The 16,140-nt window shown below is 41.5% G+C and overlaps 1 protein-coding gene across 2 annotated transcripts in view; it reads right to left on the reverse strand.

The window, feature by feature from the left end:
* LOC106584419 (C3 and PZP-like alpha-2-macroglobulin domain-containing protein 8) overlaps positions 1 to 10,111 on the reverse strand; it is a 53,495-nt gene extending 43,384 nt beyond the window's left edge. For both annotated transcript variants that reach the window (XM_045706020.1, XM_014169727.2), the window contains exons 1-3: positions 9,804 to 10,111; positions 1,211 to 1,362; positions 360 to 382 (exon numbers count right to left, since the gene is read on the reverse strand). In XM_045706020.1, the coding sequence (XP_045561976.1) occupies positions 360 to 382; positions 1,211 to 1,362; positions 9,804 to 9,880 (252 nt within the window). In that variant the 5' untranslated portion in view covers positions 9,881 to 10,111. The remainder of the gene's footprint in view (positions 1 to 359; positions 383 to 1,210; positions 1,363 to 9,803) is intronic.
* Positions 10,112 to 16,140: the final 6,029 nt, after the last annotated feature.

Below are 16,140 nucleotides of genomic sequence, written 5' to 3' on the forward strand. Positions count from 1 at the left end.
AGAGGGAGTGGAGGAATCAAGTCGTGAATGTTGGATTGATCCATTCCAGCCTTTGGGGCCTGCAGACCCTTACATGCACGTCAACAGCTGTTGCATATTATATTTGAGGCTATTACCCTATTCCAAATGAATGTGCAAAAAGGCAGATGTTCACATACAAATGATGTTAGTGTTGTTTTGCATGTCATCTGCGGAATATGGACAAACTGACTGGGATCTCACTACTGTGCAGCTGGAACCACAACCATTTTACACTCTTGAAACAACAATTATGTTTTTATTCACAACACAACAAAGATAAAAACCAATTAACAAACGATAGACAGAAACGCTGTTAAACACAATGACGTCGCTCTCACCTTTAATTTGATTGTGCCTTTGTCTGAAATGGAAAAAAATGAATAAAGTCACACAAAACAAGGCAAAATATTCAGATCAAAATGATTTGAGTTCTTGTGATTGTGTGGTTTGATCAAGGAACATTAACTTGCGTCAACACCGGGCCTTGAGTGCCACAGTGTATACTGGTTTCCGTCCTTGCAGTTTACAGTAATCAAGAACTTTAGTTATATACTGTCTGGTTATACCTTTGATACATCACAATAAACAGTTCTGTTGAATCTCTGGCCAATCAAGGGGTCGTCACTACTTACCACAGCCACAGATTCATAATTATGGCTAAACCCTGCCCATTTCTACAATTTCTATTAATAAAATCAGATTTTAAACCGAACCATAACCACACTGCATACCTTATGCCTAACCCTAAAAAATAAATATCATGAATTTTTACGATAAAGCCAATTTTGACTTTATGACTGTCGTAACTAGTGACAACCCAATCAAGGATATCAATTAATTGCCAGAGTAAAGAAAAACCAGTGGAACTGGAGTGATGCACTCTCTGCAGGAGATACAGCTGCAGGCTCTTTCAATGAAGCGCTGAAGTCCCATCTATTAGGACTGCTGTCAAACAAATCCCACATAGATACACAATAGCCTGATTAGACAAGCCAGACTTAACAATAAACCCCCTATCAAAAGCGACATCCGTTAAGGGCCCTGTGAGATCAGAAGTATACACTCCACCCGGCAGGTGTGCAGCCTCATGCTGTGTGTTCCCCTATAAGTGTGCGTGCACTCTCAGTGTAAGAAATGGTGGTGTGTGCTCCTATGTTAGCTTGTGTGTGTGTGGAGGGGGGGTCCTCACCTAGCACCATGCCATGGCTGTACGCCACTGTCTCACCCTTCACAGAGAGCTGGACCTGGACGTGCGTCTCCTCCACAGCGTTGAAGATTGTGACACTCAAGGCCTCCTCCACACCAGCGCGGAACACTGAGGGAGCAGCGATTAGGTAACCCCTAGTGTCCAGGAATGAGAGGGGTGTTGGTCAACAGACAGTGCATCATAGAAACTTTCAGCCGGGGGTTCACAAATTTGGTGTTTGCTGGTTTTTTCATTTTCTGATAGGTAGATCATTCTTATTCCAGTATGCTTCGAGCAAGCAGCAACACCCAATATCAACACACCAGCGGCCCCAACTTCACCCTCCTCCTGGCCTCCAAATATGGCTGTTTATGATGTTACACAAGGCAGTATCTATATACACACACACGCACACACAGAGTCCTCAAGGGATTTGCAAAGTGAGATCAGGTTTAATTGCGAGGATAGCAGGGACACAGTACCTGTCAGCCAAAAGAGCTCTGCTCTAGTGTTCTCGTTGGGTGGTCTGGCACCACTTCTGATGTAACCTAGTTGTTTTTTAAACACAGTGACCAAGATTAAAAACAGTCAACTCTGACATTCAGTCGAGGGAAGACGGCTGTCAGAAGGGTCGGAGGCCAAAGGTCATCCGCAGAAGCACATAAACATTCTGAAAGTCCAATTAAGTTTTTACCACTGGTTGGCAAAGGACCACCATAAATGAGAGTGGCGCAAGGGGTTCACTGGCAGTTGCAAAGAGTTCCAGAAGTTCACGGACCTTAGTTTGGAGGCATACTAAGGTTCCATATGGAACTTTAATCACATTATTACATGACTATTACTTCTGCATTATTACATGCTTATTCCACTTTTTTCACAAGTTAAAATGAACAAAAATGTGATAACATTATCAAAAAGTAATCTGTGTCATTCAGGTGTGATAGTTTTTTTTCCAGACCTGGGAGCTCCCATTTTAAACTTTCCTCAAGATCAACCAAATTAGAATGAGCATTGAATCCACCAACCCAATTGCATGTCTTAGTATCAGATCAGGTGGTTAACATTACAGTGCTTGGGGGCCAGAGGCAATCTAAGTCACACAGAGTCATGAGAAAATCCCTTGAAAAATGGGGCATTGGGAATAGAAAGATAATAGGAGGAAATTGACTCTCAGCGTTTGATCTGCAGCAAGTTCAACCAGCTTTTTGATAAGCCTGCGTCAGGTGCTGAGGACCATGCTTATTTTAATGATGCATTGAATGTCACAGTGGTTTCTGCATGCCTCCTCAGAGCTCAGTCTCAAGTGCTTGAGAACTGACGTTCTTTTGTTAGGAAAGCTGGTATTAGTCCCATAGCGATCTCAATGGTGTGGTGGGCTGGGCTCCCCTCTGGAGCATTTGGCAGCACAGCTTGTAACCCTTTGAAATTATTAACACAGCAGACTTCTCCACAGTTAGTCTCTGGAATACTGTTGACAGCAGCCAGACAGATAGCATCCTTAGGGCCTCTCACTTTGACGGCACAAACTAGGTCCATGAGAGATACTTGTGTAGTGTAAAGAGACGTATCTAGATTCAAATCCCTATTTAAGAGATGTCTCCCACAGTACAGTGCATTTGGGAAGTATTCAGACCCCTTGACTTTTTCCACATTTTGTTACGTTTACAGCCTTAACGAATGTTTCCCTCATCAATCTACACACAATACCCCATAATGACAAAGCAAAAAAAGGTTTTTAGAAATGTTTGCTAATTTATTACAAATAAAAAACTGAAATACTTTATTTACATAAGTATTCAGGACCTTTGCTATGAGACTCGAAATTGAGCTCAGGTACATCCTGTTTCCATTGACCATCCTTGAGATGTTTCTACAACTGGATTGGAGTCCACCTGTGGTAAATTAAATTGATTGGACATGATTTGGAAAGGCACACACCTGTCTATATATGGTCCCATAGTTGACAGTGCATGTCAGAGCAAAAACCAAGCCATGAGGTTGAAGGAATTGTCTGTAGAGCTCCGAGACAGGATTGTTTTGATGAAACAGATCTGGGCAAAGGTAGCAAAACATTTCAGCGGCATTGAAGGTCCCCAAGAACACAGTGGCCTCCATCATTCTTAAATGGAAGAAGTTTGGAACCACCAAGACTCTTCCTAGAGCTGGCCGTCTGGCCAAACTAAGCAATAATGGTAGAAGGGCCTTGGTCAGGGAGGCGACCAAGCACCCGATGGTCACTCTGACAGAGCTCCAGAGATCCTCTGTGGAGATGGGAGAACCTTCCATAAGGACAACCATCTCTGCAGCACTCCACCAATCAGGCCTTTATGGTAGAGTGGCCAGATGAAAGCCACTCCTCAGAAAAAGGGCACATGACAGCCCGCTTGGAGTTTGCCAAAAGGCACCCAAAGACTCTCAAACCATGAGAAACAAGATTCTCTGGTCTGATGAAACCAAGGTTGAACTCTTTGGCCTGAATACCAAGCGTCATGTCTGGAAGACACCTTGCACCATCCCTACGGGGAAGCATGGTGGTGGCAGCATCATGCTGCGGGGATGTTTTTCAGCAGCAGTGACTGAGAGACTAGTCAGGATCGGGGGAAAGATGAACGGAGCAAAGAACAGAGAGATCCTTGATGAAACTCTACTCCAGAGCACTCAGGTCCTCAGACTGGGGTGAAGGTTCACCTTCCAACAGGACAACGACCCTAAGCACACAGCGAAGACAACACAGGAGTGGCTTCGGGACAAGTCTCTGAATGTTCTTGAGTGGCCCAGCCAGAGTCTGGACTTGAACCCGATCAAACATCACTGGAGAGACCTGAAAATAGCTGTGCAGCGACGCTCCCCATGCAACCTGACAGAGCTTGAGAGGATCTGCAGACAAGAATGGGAGAAACTGCCCAAATACAGGTGTGAGGCAGTGATGGTGCCAGAGGGGATGCTATTTTGTTTGTTTTTTCGCGTTGTTCGTAACTTGTTTTGTACATAATGTTGCTGCTACAATCTCTTAAAACCGAAAAGAGCTTCTGGACATCAGAACTGAGATTACTCACCTCAGATTAGACAAAGAGTTTTTCTTCAATGAGTCGGACGGGAGGGATATATTACAGACACCCGACCAGGTCCAGATCCCCGTTATTGGCTGGAGAAGAAAACTGAGATTTTGCGGAAAAAGATCAGGGTGCCTTGTGAGGATCAGGGGACGAGTGGCTAATCTGTCTTTGCCTTCCTTCCTGCTAGCTAACGTTCAATCGCTGGAAAATAAATGGGACGAACTGAAAGCACGTATATCCTACCAACGGGACATTAAAAACTGCAATTTCTTATGTTTCATCAAGTTGTGGCTGAACGAAGACATTAACAACATACAGCTGGCGGTTTATACACTCTACTGGCAGGATGGAACAGCAGCCTTTGGTAAAACACGGGGCGGGGGCCTATGCATATTTGTAAACAACAGCTGGTGCACTATATCTAAGGAAGTCTCAAGGTTTTGTTCGCCTGAGGTACAGTATCTCATGATAAGCTGTAGACCACACTATCTACCTAGAGAGTTTTCATCTGTATTTTTTGTAGCTGTCTACATACCACCACAGACCGATGCTGGCACTAAAACCACACTCAATGTTGTATACCCCCATAAGCAAACAGGAAAACACTCACCCAGAGGCGGTGCTCCTAGTGGTCGGGGACTTAATGCAGGGAAACTTAAATCAATTTTACCTAATTTCTATCAGCATGTTAAATGTGCAACCAGAGGGAAAAAATTCTAGACTACCTTTACTCCACACAGAGAGACGTGTACAAAGCTCTCCCTCACCCTCCATTTGGCAAATCTGACCATAATTCTATCCTCCTGATTTCTGCTTACATGCAAAAATGAAAGCAGGAAGCACAGTAACTCGGTTTATAAAAAAGTGGTCAGATGAGGCTTCTGAACAGCTTCTACCCCCAAGCCATAAGACTCCTGAACAGCTAATCAAATGGCTACCCAGACTATTTGCATCCCCCTCAATTACCTCGACACCGGTGCCCCCGCACATTGACTCTGTACCAGTACCCCCTGTATATAGCCCCGCTATTGTTATTTACTGCTGCTCTTTAATTATTTGTTATTCTTATCTCTTACCTTTTTTGATGATATCTTTTTAGGTATTTTCTTAAAACTGCATTGTTGGTTAAGGGCTTGTAAGTAAGGTCTACACCTGTTGTATTTGGCACAGGTGACAAATACAATTTGATTTGATTTGCTAAGCGTGTAGAGTCATACCCAAGAAGATTTGAGGTTGTAATCACTGCCAAAGGTGCTTCAACAAAGTACTAAGTAAAGGGTCTGAATACTTATGTAAAAATTACATTTAATTAAAAAAAAAAATATATATATATATATATATATATATACATATATATAAAAATGTGCTTAAATGTCTAAAAACCTGTTTTTGCTTTGTCATTATGGGGTATTGTATGTAGATTGATGAGGAAAAAAACGATTGAATACATTTTAGAATGCGTCTGTAATGTAACAAAATGTGGAAAAGTCAAGGGGTCTGAATACTTTCCGAATGCACTGTACCTCCAGAAGTACTGTGGGTGACATCTACACTACGTAGCCCCCTCTGAGCGGTAGTGTAAAGTCAATGGCTCTCCCACACCCAATGATTTTATATATACACTAGATGACTGACAGGGGGCCAACACAGCTCCATCACGGCACTTTCCCAGCGTAAAAAAAAATATTTTGTAAGCAAAAAGTCATTTTTAATGTCTACATTTGTTTTTGCCATGTTTATTCTATTACAGACACCATAATACAATCTTAAATTATATTATGTTAGGTAAACATAAACATAAAAAAATACATAAAAACATTTACCTTAAAGTAAAAGTACTAATGTTACTGTCCCACGGCAACAACAAAAATACTTATATACATGTCATTTTGTCCTTGAAACATTTCCTTGAAATACTGTAGAATTAAATTCATTCCTATGGAGTCATTGAACACTGGTCCCTTTAATAATGTTTACTGTTTTACCCACTTTATATCTATATACTGTATTCTAGTCATGGATCATCCTATATAACTACTGCTATACACAACTTTTCTATTCACATACTGTCTTAACTGTCCATACACACCATTCACATACATACAGTGCATTCGGAAAGTATTTATACCCCTTGACTTTTTCCACATTTTGTTACGTTACAGCCTTATGTAACGTCTGCTTCCAACTCACACTCTCAAACACGTAGATCCCCTGAACGCAGCTCACTTTCCAGCTCACACTCTCAAACACATAGATCCCCTGAACGCAGCTCACTCTCCAGATCCCAATCACCTGAATTCTGATCACCTGTTCACACACCTGTATGTCATTATCACACACCATTTAGTTCAGTTCTTTGCACCCCATCATTGTGAGGTAATGTTTGTTTTGTGACACACTTCTTTTCGGAGCGCTGTGTTTCCCGTAATTTAATCCTCCCGTGTATGAGTTTTTGCCTGCCTCACTAACGACGCCTTTTGCCTATTCCCTGCCTGTACTTTAGCCTATCAGATTTCCTGTTATCTACCTATTGCCTGATCTCCCGGACGACGTTACTAACCTTTTCCCTGCCTGTACTGTTGCCTTTTTGGACCCCCTGTGTATGACCTTCTGCCTGCCCCTGGACCCAGCTACCTGCCTCCTCCTGTGGTCCTTTACAAATAAACACCTGCTGCGCCCTGCGCTTGAAACCAGCTCTCTGTCTCTCATTGTGTTCATTACACCTTATTGTAAAATGAATTAAATAGTTTTTTTTCTTCATCAATCTAAACACAATACCCCATAATGACGAAACCAAAACAGGTATTAATACATTTTTGCACATTTATGAAAAACAAAAAACTGAAATATCACATTTATTCAGACCTTTTACTCTGTACTTTGTTCAAGCACCTTTGGCAGCGATTACAGACTTGAATCTTCTTGGGTATGACGCGACAAGCGTCGCACACCTGTATTTGGGGAATTTCTCCCATTCTTCTCTGCAGATCCTTTCAAGCTTTGTCAGGTTGGATGGGGAGCCTGTGCTTAGGGTCGTTGTCCTGTTGGAAGGTGAACCTTCGCCCCACTCTGAAGTCCTGAGTGCTCTGGAGCAGGTTTTCATCAAGGATCTCTCTGTACTTTGCTCCGTTCGTCTTTGCCTCGATCCTGACTAATCTCCCAGTCCCTGCCACTTAAAAACATCCCCACAGCATGATGCTGCCACCACCATGCTTCAGGGATGGTGCCAGGTTTCCTCCAGACGTGACGCTTGGCATTCAGGCCAAAAGAGTTCAATCTTGGTTTCATCAGACCAGAAAATCTTGTTTCTCATGGTCTGAGAATCCTTTAGGTGCCTTTTGGCAAACTCCAAGCAGACTGTCATGTGCCTTTTACTGAGGAGTGGCTTATGTCTGGCCACTCTACCATAAAGGCCTGATTGGTGGACTGCTGCAGAGATGGTTGTCCTTATGGAAGGTTCTCCCATCTCCACAGAGGATCTCTGGAGCTCTGACAGAGCTCACTGACCAAGGCCCTTCTACCTTTATTGCTTAGTTTGGCCAGACGGCCAGCTCTAGGAAGAGTCTTGGTGGTTCCAAACTTCTTCCATTTAAGAATGATGGAGACCACTGTGTTCTTATTAGGGACCTTCAATGCTGCTGAAATGTTTTGCTACCCTTCCCCAGATCTGTGCCTCGACACAGTCCTGTCTTAGCTCTACGGACAATTCCTTCAACCTCATGGCTTGGTTTTTGCTCTGACATGCAATGTCAAATGTGGGACCTTATATAGACAGGCTTGTGCCTTTCCAAATCATGTCCAATCAATTTAATTTACCACAGGTGGACTCCAATCAAGTTGTAAAAACATCTCAAGAACGATCAATGGAAACAGGATGCACCTGAGCTCAATTTTGAGTCTCATAGCAAAGGGTCTGAATACATATGTAAATAAGGTATTTGTTTTTTATTTATAATAAATATGCAAAATTTTAACAACCTGTTTTCGCTTTGTCATTATGGGCTATTGTGTGTAGATTGATGAGTAAAAAAAATATTTTATCAATTTTAGAATAAGGCTGTAACGTAACAAAATGTGGAAAAAGTCAAGGGGTCTGAATACTTTCCGAATGCACTGTACGTATAGATTACATTTAGATTACTCTTACAGTGCTATTTGGGTTGTTAATTGGACTCGTTCCGACATTTCTTTATTTCTTAGATTTTTTTAAATACATTTTTTATTATGTGTGTACTTGTTTGACATTATACAGCATTGTGAGGAGCTAGTAACATAAGCAAATGTTATAGCGGGTGCAGAGAAAAATGCTTAATTATGTATGTGCACTACTAATAAACTTTGATTTGGATGACTGCTTTTTCTGGGTAGTGCCAATATGGCCGACTAGTGGCTTCAAAGCCTGTCATTGGCCAATACATAGAGATGTCCCTGAGATAATTAACTCAATACCAGTAATTGAAAGTTAAAGGCTTAAAATACCCACACGTTTGTGAATCATTGCATTAATCAAGTGTGCAAAACCATGTGCAATATGGTTTAAAAATGAGAAGCTCCTGTATAGTTAGAATTTTTATCCTTATTTTGTTTGTCGATATACTATGGTATTTACGGTATGCTTATAGCTTCACTCAAATGAAGCAGGAATGAGTTTTTAGCCGCACCAGAAACAAGGATCGTCACTAGTTACCATAGCCACAAAGTCATAATTATGGCTAAATGTATCTTTTTAAAATCACATTTTAAACCTAACCTTTACTCTAAATTCCAGTGCTCGACTTGGGCAGGAGCTCACTGGAGCGGAGTACCAGCACCTCAAATGTTCAACTGCTTGAGCGACTTTTCGTCCTATAGAATATTAGCTGCACCTAAATATAAGTTCCTGCACCTAAATATAAACGGTACCGGCACCGAAAATGTGTACCAGCACTTATTTCAGTCCTGGTCTAGCACTGACTAACACACTGCTAACATTATGTCTAACCTAACCTTTTTTTTAAAAAGAGCTAATTGTTGTTTTCATGAATTTTTAGGATATAGCCAATTTTGACTTGTGGCTGCGGTAACTAGTGAAAAAACATCCAAGGCTAATGTAAACAGAAAAGTTGCAAATCTGACAATTTTTTTGTAAATGAGCTCTAAAATACTTCTTGCAGTAGAAGAGCAGTCATAGGGACCTATATACAAACGACTTTATTTTTTTTAACTCGGACAGCACTATCAATCCAACCACAACTAGGGCTCTGAACGTGTAAAGTGAGTTGAATACATTGTTTCACATTCATGGCATAATGAACAAACACCCTTGATAAATGCATGTCATTCCAACAACCCAGTATTCATTCCTTAAATACAAAATGCAGCTTCTCGTTAATGATCAAAAACGATAGAAATACAAAACAATGCTATTTGTAAAAGTAACACACTAGGCAGTGATTGATCTGTTAAACTTGGTGTGAACAGAGGTGAAGCTTGGTGGTTTTGCTTATTACAGTAAAAATGGCAACATGTTAATTTACAATAAAATTAGGTCAACCACTTACTGTCTTTCTTGTGCATAACTTCTGCAGATGAAGAAAGTCCACGACAGACTCAACGCTGTCCAGTAGGACCTCCACATTTTCAATAGTAGCCTACATTCAGTTTCCCGTGGGGTGGGTTATAAAGTCACTCTCAAGAGTTCAGACGTAACTTTCTCTCAAATCTTCAAATGTACAGTTGCTTCGAACAGCCTATCATTCTTACGTAGCCTATCCATTGAAGCACTGATGTGTGGGCGCCAATTTTTGCCTCGAATCGGCAAGCGAGGATCAAGTTATCATCCCACTTCTAGAAATCCCGTTTCGGGGCAATTGGCTTTTTTCCAGTGGTGGAAAAAGTACCCAATTGTCATACTTGAGTAAAAGTAAAGATACCTTAATAGAAAATGACTCAAGTAAAAGTAACCCAGTAAAATAATACTTTAGTAAAAGTATCAAAAGTAAAAGTACAAGGATAAATGATTTCAAATTCCTTATTTTAAGCAAAGCAGACGGCCATATTTTCTAGGTTTTTATTTATTTACGGATAGCCAGGGGCACTCTAACTCTCAGACATTATTTACAAACGAAGCATGTGTTTAGTGAGTCCGCCAGATCAGAGTCAGTAGGGTTGACCAGGGATATTCTCTTGATAAGTGTGTGAATTATTTTCCGTCCTGCTAAGCATTCAAAATGTAACTTTGGGGTGTCAGGGAAAAAGTACATTATTTTCTTTAGGAATGTAGTGAAGTAAAAGTAAAAATTTTCAAAAATATAAATAGTAAAGTACAGATACCACAAAAAACGACTTAAGAAGTACTTTAAAGTATTTTACTTAAGTACTTTACACCACTGCTTTTTCTGCAGACCTCAATGCACATAGTCCTCTTTTTGCTTGCTTTATTCATCCGCCTCAATTCCGTTCTCTCATATTTCAGCATTACATATTATTAGTGTCCTCCCGCCCCCTCAAATGTCGCACGATAGAAAAGAGATGTTAGATCATGTTTATCAATTTATTGGCCTGCTTTCCTTCTCGTCTCCAACTGTGCCTCCTAGCCTCTTTGAAGTTCCAAAGCTTTTGTTCCTGCTTTTCAAAGCTTTTGTTCCTGCTGGTGCGAGTCAGAACAGCTCCTAGTAGCCTAGTTCATGCAGACTCAACAGTTCAGACAAGTCACTCATAGCCCTGGCCTCGGTGGCCTTAACGACAATAAAGTACAGCTAAACTCCTTTCCATCATGTGACTGTCTAGTCAAGAGTAAGATCTCCTGGCAGTTGGCATTACATTTTGTACGAATCAGTGTTCAGTTTACTTAGCAGCCTAATTAACCCAGGCATGATCTTTGATTAATCTGAAATAACAATAGAGCCAACTATGAATTTGATTTAACGTTGTTTGAATGCAATATTGCATGACAAACCTCTTAACCTGGGGATGTGTAACAAAGAATAGTGTTAGAAGAAATAGCAGGTTCTTTCAAATTAACCTGTCAAATTCATAATCTGGGTTTCAATGCTTGTGGTGCTCACACTGCTCAGATAAACCTTTGGCCCCCTCAAGTGGCAAATTGTCAGCACTGACAACTGTAATAGAAATCGGTACACTCATCTCCCCTGAATGAGCACTTGCATACTTCCATACAGTCGATCAGCGCTTTACACAATTCACAGGGAAGCAGCCTGTCACACCCACTCTAGCCTCGCGTGTTCATCCTTTCAAATGTCATCTCGTTGAAGTGTGTGAGAAGCCTGACTTCCGAGGCAACACACACTCAAATATCAATAGAGCTGGTAGTAGTAGTAGTCAACTAAAAATAAAAGGAAACAGATCAAATTCTTAAAAAATAGTTGATTTGGAAAACCATAGGCAGCAGAAGTAAAAAAAATATATATATATACAGAATGTATGTTATCAGAATGTATTACATAAAACACCATTTGTTTGGTTCTGTACATGACACAAATCTATTGTATGATCGGTGATCTCGGTCATACTGAATTTACAGTGCTGTGAATTATTTCATTTCAAGGACCATAATATGTTGGATTTGTCCAAAAGAGCAACTTTATAATCAAACGCATGATAACGTTATGTGTAACATGTAAAACATTTATGGGAACACCATTCAACTGTAACATTCATTCACATTAAACCAATTTTATTTACAAATAATAATAATAATAACTTAATTCAGTCAAATCAAGTACATCTCAGTATTCTTGGAGCTAGGGACATTAAAAGGCCACTTTAAAATGTGCAGTTTTGTCACACAACATAATGCCACAGATGTTTCAAGTTGAGGGAGCGTGCAACTGGCATGCTGACTGCAGGAATGTCCATTTCTCTACCATCAGTTGCCTCCAACATCATTTTAGAGAATTTGGCAGTACATCCAACTGGCCTCACAACCGCAGACCACGTGTAACCACGCCAGCCCAGGACCTCCACGTCCGGCTTCTTCACATGTGGGATCTGAGGAGTATTTCTGTCTGTAATAAAGCCCTTTTGTGGGGAAAACCTCATTCTGATTGGCTGGGCCTGGGTCCCCGGTGGGCTCTCTCAGGCCCACCCATAGCTGCACCCCTGCCCATTCATTTGAAATCCACAGATTAAGGCCTAATTTATTTATTTAAATAGACGGAGTTCCTTATATGAACTGTATGCAGTAAAATAAAAATAAGGCATGTGATGTATCAGAAATTGGGGAATGGAATTATAATCGACCTAAAATATTGTCATATGATTATAAATACAGTTTATACGGGTTTTATACAAAGTTTCTGCATAAAAAAAGCCTATAAATGTATCAGATTTATTGGAAAGCTGTGAGTGATAAAGCTGTCAGTGATATCAACTGATATGATACAATATCAGTTGTTGCATTTACAACTTGTCTAGATAGACTGCAGTGTTTGAATGGAATGTTGGCATATTGGCAGTCTATTTGAAACATTTATGGACTCATGCTTATAAAAACTAGTGGTGCACGACTCAAGGAATTTTAGAGTCGACTCCCACTCTTTTGATTGGAATGAAAGGAGTCGACTCTTGTTCGACTCCCAAAATACGCTGAAACGGATGTGCACACACATACACACCACCTCATTATTGCTTAGTCGTACTAGGAAGACTACATTTGCGTTCTAGAGGACTGACATGAGCATGATGCAGGCCATTTGCCTACAAAATGCCTATTTTGGTTGAATATAGAAGGGGATGTGTAGGAACTAGAGTATTTCAGTAATATTTCTGCTGTGTGCAGGCTTGACAGATCCCATGGGATGATGCGGCGCACTGTACGCAGATAAGCCTATTCTTTGACACGTTATATCCCTATTCGTACGGGTATAACTAGAGACGTTGGTTTTGTAATTATTATCCAAGCATGTGCGTTATTCCAGAGGACGATTCACAAAGGATTCGTTGTTACAAACTGCCACCTGTAATTCTTAATTTTTTTCCCAATTGAATTGACTGTTACCACGGAAGCGTGGAGGTTTTTATTGAAGGCGTGAAGATATTTCAACGTCATGTCTAGGCGATATTAGGCTACACTGATAACTTGTGTTTGACTGCCAAATGTATAGGTCTCCCTTCCACATAATATTTAAGTTGATGAAGTGAGATCATAATCATTACTGTAGCGATCCATCCATGGTAGACGTCCTTCCTAATAAATGCCCCACATCCTGCTGATTTGAGCTGCTGGACCATATTTGCACTTGACTGTGTTTATGGACGAGAAAGTGAACTTGCCGTTTTTAAAAAGTTTAGCGGGGATGCTGCTTTGCGATCTATTGCCTAGGACAGGGCTCTCCAACCCTGTTTGTGGAGAGCTACCAACCTGTAGGTTTTCACTCCGACCCTAGTCTAGCGCATTCATTTAATAATTAGCTGGTTGATAAACTGAATCAAGTTAGGTACAACTGGAGTTGGAGCGAAACCCTACAGGAATGTATACAGGAACAGGTTTGGAGAGCCCTGACCTAAGAAACCAACAGCCAGCCAGGGTTTAATTAAATAAGCTATAGGCAATACGTTTTATTGCACATTTAGGCCTAATTAAACTGATGCATTTGGCGATGTTTAACTTAAATACACTGGCACAATGAAGAAAAGCTTAGCCATACTCATTTATAGCCTAATACTGTATATACTTTAATATACTTTTGGAGAATGTACAAGGCATTGCTAGTTAGAGATTACCAAGATATACAGCGCCCCTTGACTTTTTCCACTTTGTTACAGCCTTATTCTAAAATTGATTAAATAAAACAAATTCCTTAGAATTCTACACACAATACCCCATCAAACCCCCAAAGCGAAAAATGTTCTGAAATTTTAGCAAATGTATAAAATTAAAAACAGAAATACCTGATTGACATAAGTATTCAGACCTTTTGCTATGAGACTCGAAATTGAGCACAGGTGCATCATGTTTCCATTGATCATCATTGAGATGTTCCTACAACTTGGAGTCCACCTGTGGTAAATTCAATTGAATGGACATGTTTTGGAAAGTCACACACCTGTCTATATAAGGTCCCACAGTTGACAGTGCATGTTAGAGCATAAACCAAGCCATGAGGTTGAAGGAATTGTCAGTAGAGCTCAGACAAAGGATTGTGTCGAGGCACAGATCTGGGGAAGGGTACCAAAACATTTCAGCAGCATTGAAGGTCCCCAAGAACACAGTGGCCTCCATCATTGAGAAGGGCCTTGGTCAGGGAGGTGACCAAGAACCCGATGGTCACTCTGACAGAGCTCTACAGTTACTCTGTGATGGGAGAACCTTCCAGAAAGATAACCATCTCTGCAGCACTCCACCAATCAGGCCTTTATGGTAGAGTAGCCAGACGGAAGCCACTCCTCAGTAAAAGGCACATGACAGCCCGCTTGGAGTTTGCCAAAAGACACCTGAAGACTCTCAGACCATGAGAAACAAGATTCGCTGGTCTGATGAAACCAAGATTCAACTCTGGCCTGAACTCCAAACGTTACATCTGGAGGAAACCTGACACCATCCCTACGGTGGAGCATGGTGGTGGCAGCATCATGCTGTGGGGATGTTTTTCAGTGGCAGAGACTGGGAGACTAGTCAGGATTGAGGCAAAGATGAACGGAGCAAAGTACAGAGAGATCCTTGATGAAAACCTGCTCCAGAGCGCTGAGGACCTCAGACTGGGGGCGAAGGTTCACCTTCCAACAGGACAACGACCCTGAGCACACAGCCTAGACAACGAAGGAGTGGCTTCGCGACAAGTCTCTGAATGGTCTTGAGCGGCCCAGCTAGAGCCCGGACTTGAACCCAGTCAAACATCTCAGGAGAGACCTGAAAATAGTTGTGCAGCAACGCTCCCCATCCAACCTGACAGAGCTTGAGAGGATCTGCAGAGAATGGGAGAAACTCCCCAAATAGGTGTGCCAAGCTTGTAGCGTCATACCAAAGACTTGAGGCTGTAATCAGTGCCAAATGTGCTTCAACAAAGTACTGAGTAAAAGGTCTGAATGCTTATGTAAAAGTCAAGGGGTCTGAATACTTTCCGAATGCACTGTAGCCTATGCGCATGGTACTGACTGTCTCTCTACCTGCCCAGATCCTCTCTCCCTCACCTGCTCCTCTTTTTCTTTACAATGAAACACGCTAGTGTTTGGTCTTCAGTCTGTTGAGTGTAGAATAGCTCAGCCTACTTATTGATTCCCCCTATTTTATTGAAATTGCATGAGACATTGCACTCCAATAAATTGTTAAATACAGCATTGTGGTAACTATAGCCTAGCTCTTGACATTCCCGATGCACGGTTCTGACTGTCTGCCTGGTGGCCTACATGCCTACCTATGTCCCTCCAATCTCTATCTTTGCTGTGAAATATGCAAGTTTGTTCTTGTGATTCAATTATATTTAAGAGTTGTGCTCTGTGTGTCATATCTGAATAAACACTGCAATTATCTACCTATTCAGTGTATTTTACTAGTCAAAAAACAACTAGCTAGGACCCACCCAGGTTGTCTTGCATCTATGTGTTTAGGCAACATCACCTCCGCCATGTTGACCCTCAACACAGGGGTGTGTGCTTAGTCCCCTCCTGTACTTCCTGTTCCCCCACGACTGCATGGTCACGCACGACTCCAACACCATCAAGTTTGCTGACGACACAACGGTGATAGGCCTGCTCACTGGTGACGATGACTCAGCTTACAGGGAGAAGGTCAGTGACCTGGCAGTGTGGTGCCAGAACAACGAGAGCATTTCGACTGGCTGCATCACTGCCTGGTATGGCAATAGCGCCATGCGATCGAGGACAGTGTTACAGAGGGTGGTATGGACAGCCCATATCTGGCAAACTGATGTTTTGCAA

Source organism: Salmo salar, chromosome ssa23 (genome assembly GCF_905237065.1).
Source record: "Salmo salar chromosome ssa23, Ssal_v3.1, whole genome shotgun sequence".
In the NCBI taxonomy this organism is placed as follows: domain Eukaryota; kingdom Metazoa; phylum Chordata; class Actinopteri; order Salmoniformes; family Salmonidae; genus Salmo; species Salmo salar.